The 2,299-nt window shown below is 44.4% G+C and overlaps 1 protein-coding gene across 1 annotated transcript; it reads left to right on the forward strand.

The window, feature by feature from the left end:
• The first annotated feature begins 981 nt into the window (after positions 1-981).
• LOC122097041 (olfactory receptor 10Q1-like) lies at positions 982-1,920 on the forward strand. Its single transcript, XM_042667518.1, has one exon. It carries the CDS (start codon positions 982-984, stop codon positions 1,918-1,920), a length of 939 nt encoding a protein of 312 aa, XP_042523452.1.
• The last annotated feature ends 379 nt before the right edge of the window (positions 1,921-2,299 follow it).

Below are 2,299 nucleotides of genomic sequence, written 5' to 3' on the forward strand. Positions count from 1 at the left end.
GTCCATACCGGCTGGAGAGCCACTGTCTGGGTTCTGTGAAGATGTTCTGTTGGATCTAAGCCACTCACCTCTTCCAATGCCGCCTTGAACATGGACTCTTCATACATCTTGGGTTCTCGAACAGTACCTGGCGGCAGTAGACTATCTGATAAAGCTACTCCCCAAGTTTCTGATTCAGGCATGGATCTAGCCTTCTCAGGTAACGCTACACCTCTTCTGTACAGGTGTGTGGGGACATGAAAAAAGAACAGGAGAGGACACTCTAGCAGCCTTCCAGCTTGATTACTGCTCTGTGCTCTACCCTGACATGTACTTCTGTAGCATGGAGCATAATAAAAGAAAATGGCAAACCACTGAAACATCAAAGTAACAAGAAATTGAATTTATTTTTACTATGTTTTATTTACATATTGCCATTTTGTGTTACTAATATTAATAAATTATAATTAATTAAATTGTAATGTGTCCATACTAAACAAAACTGCAGTGAAAAAGAATAAAATAAACTTATATGAGCTGACTGAAAATCTCTCCCAGACATATGATTAAGGGACACATTACTACAATTAGGGTGATCAGCTTGTATGCTATGATCCCATTTAATATTTTAATGTGTGAATATGTGTGATGTATTTTAATGTGTGTGTGTGTGTGTGTGTGTGTGTGTGTGTGTGTTTTGAGACAGAGTCTCTCTGTAGCAAAGGATGGACTGGAACTCACTATGTAGTAAAGACTGGCCTCAGATTTACGATTTTCCTGCCCCATCAGGCCAAATGTGTTAAGAATGACTCTCTCTGGAGAGTGTGGGGGAAGGAATATGAATTTCACTTCTTTTTATTTTTTGTGTTTTTTCAGTGGTTTCAAGGTTTAGGGCCAATACAAGAAAAACAATCCCTATACTCTGCAGCACTGATGGGAGAAGAGAAACATGACCCAGAAAAAGGTCTTTTCTGCTCAGGAGCTCTTAAAAGAAAATATAGGATGGGCCCTTGGATAAGAAACGGCACCTTAAGCTTTGAGTTTATTATCTTGGGTTTTGGGGACCTGGCAGAGCTACAGATCTTCTTTTTTGGACTCTTTCTAGTCATGCATCTCATCACTCTAGCGGGGCACACGACGATTGTGCTCATCACCCTCATTGACAGCTGCCTCCAGACTCCCATGTATTTCTTCCTCCGGAACCTGTCCATCATTGAAATTTGTTACATATTAGTCATTGTCCCCAACATGTTGGCTAATTTTCTGTCCAGGAACCAGAAGATGCCGTTTGTGGGCTGTGCCCTGCAAATGCATCTCTTCATTGCCTTGGGTGGGGCAGAGTGTTTCCTCCTAACTGCAATGGCCTACGACCGCTTCGTGGCCATCTGCAACCCTCTGCGCTACACCCTCCTCATCACCAGGATCTTCTGCCTGCAGATGTTGGGTGTGGCCTGTGTCAGTGGCTTTGCATTGTCCCTCACCCTCACCACACTGATATTCCTCTTGCCCTTTTGTCAGTCCCATGTGATAAACCACTTCTTCTGTGACATCCCTGCTGTGCTGTATTTGGCCTGCTCAGACACGCGGGCCAATGAGATTGCCGTTTTCCTTGTTTGCATGCTCATCCTGTTGATTCCCTTTTTGCTGATCCTCTTTTCCTATGGATTCATTATCACTGCTATCCTCAAAATCCGCTCTGCAGAGGGCAGGAGCAAGGCCTTTTCCACCTGTGCTGGCCATCTTCTTGTCTCTGTTCTGCATTATGGCTGTGCAATATTCATTTACATACGCCCCAAGTCCTGCTACACCCCAGAACAGGATAAAATTGTGTCCTTAATCTACACCAACGTAACTCCTATGCTCTACCCTATGATCTACAGTCTGAGAAACAAGGAAGTCAAGGGTGCCCTCAGGAGACTCTTGGCAAGCCACAACCAATGAGGCAGCATCCCAGCTCAGGTTGGAGTGGAAGGCCTGGCCTAACAGGACTAGCCAGTTCATTTTTAACAACCTGCAGTCGTCCCACAGCACAGATGGTGGCTCCAAATTGCCATCTGAGGGGTTTCCATGGCTATAAGTAGATGTGGAACTGTCTGCCCCTGAGGCTGGCAGTACTGAAACTTTTGTGGTTGTTCTGTTTCCTCACGGACAATTCCACTCATCCTCTGGAGCAATGTCAGACACAAACCAAAAGTATGAGATGATCCAAACACAACTTCTCTGACCAAAGAGCCAGGATGCCTAAATGATAAGAATCTCACACATACAAATTGTGTAAAGAGGTGGAAAGCCATCATTTCAGAAGCTACATTCTTGCACC

The sequence above is a fragment of the Dipodomys spectabilis genome, unplaced genomic scaffold (genome assembly GCF_019054845.1).
Source record: "Dipodomys spectabilis isolate Male_0828 unplaced genomic scaffold, ASM1905484v1 ptg000411l, whole genome shotgun sequence".
NCBI lineage: Eukaryota > Metazoa > Chordata > Mammalia > Rodentia > Heteromyidae > Dipodomys > Dipodomys spectabilis.

What these genes read in the sequence shown, in the direction of transcription:
- LOC122097041 (XM_042667518.1), top strand. Translation starts at nt 982, where the DNA reads ATGGGCCCTTGGATAAGAAACGGCACCTTAAGCTTTGAGTTTATTATC.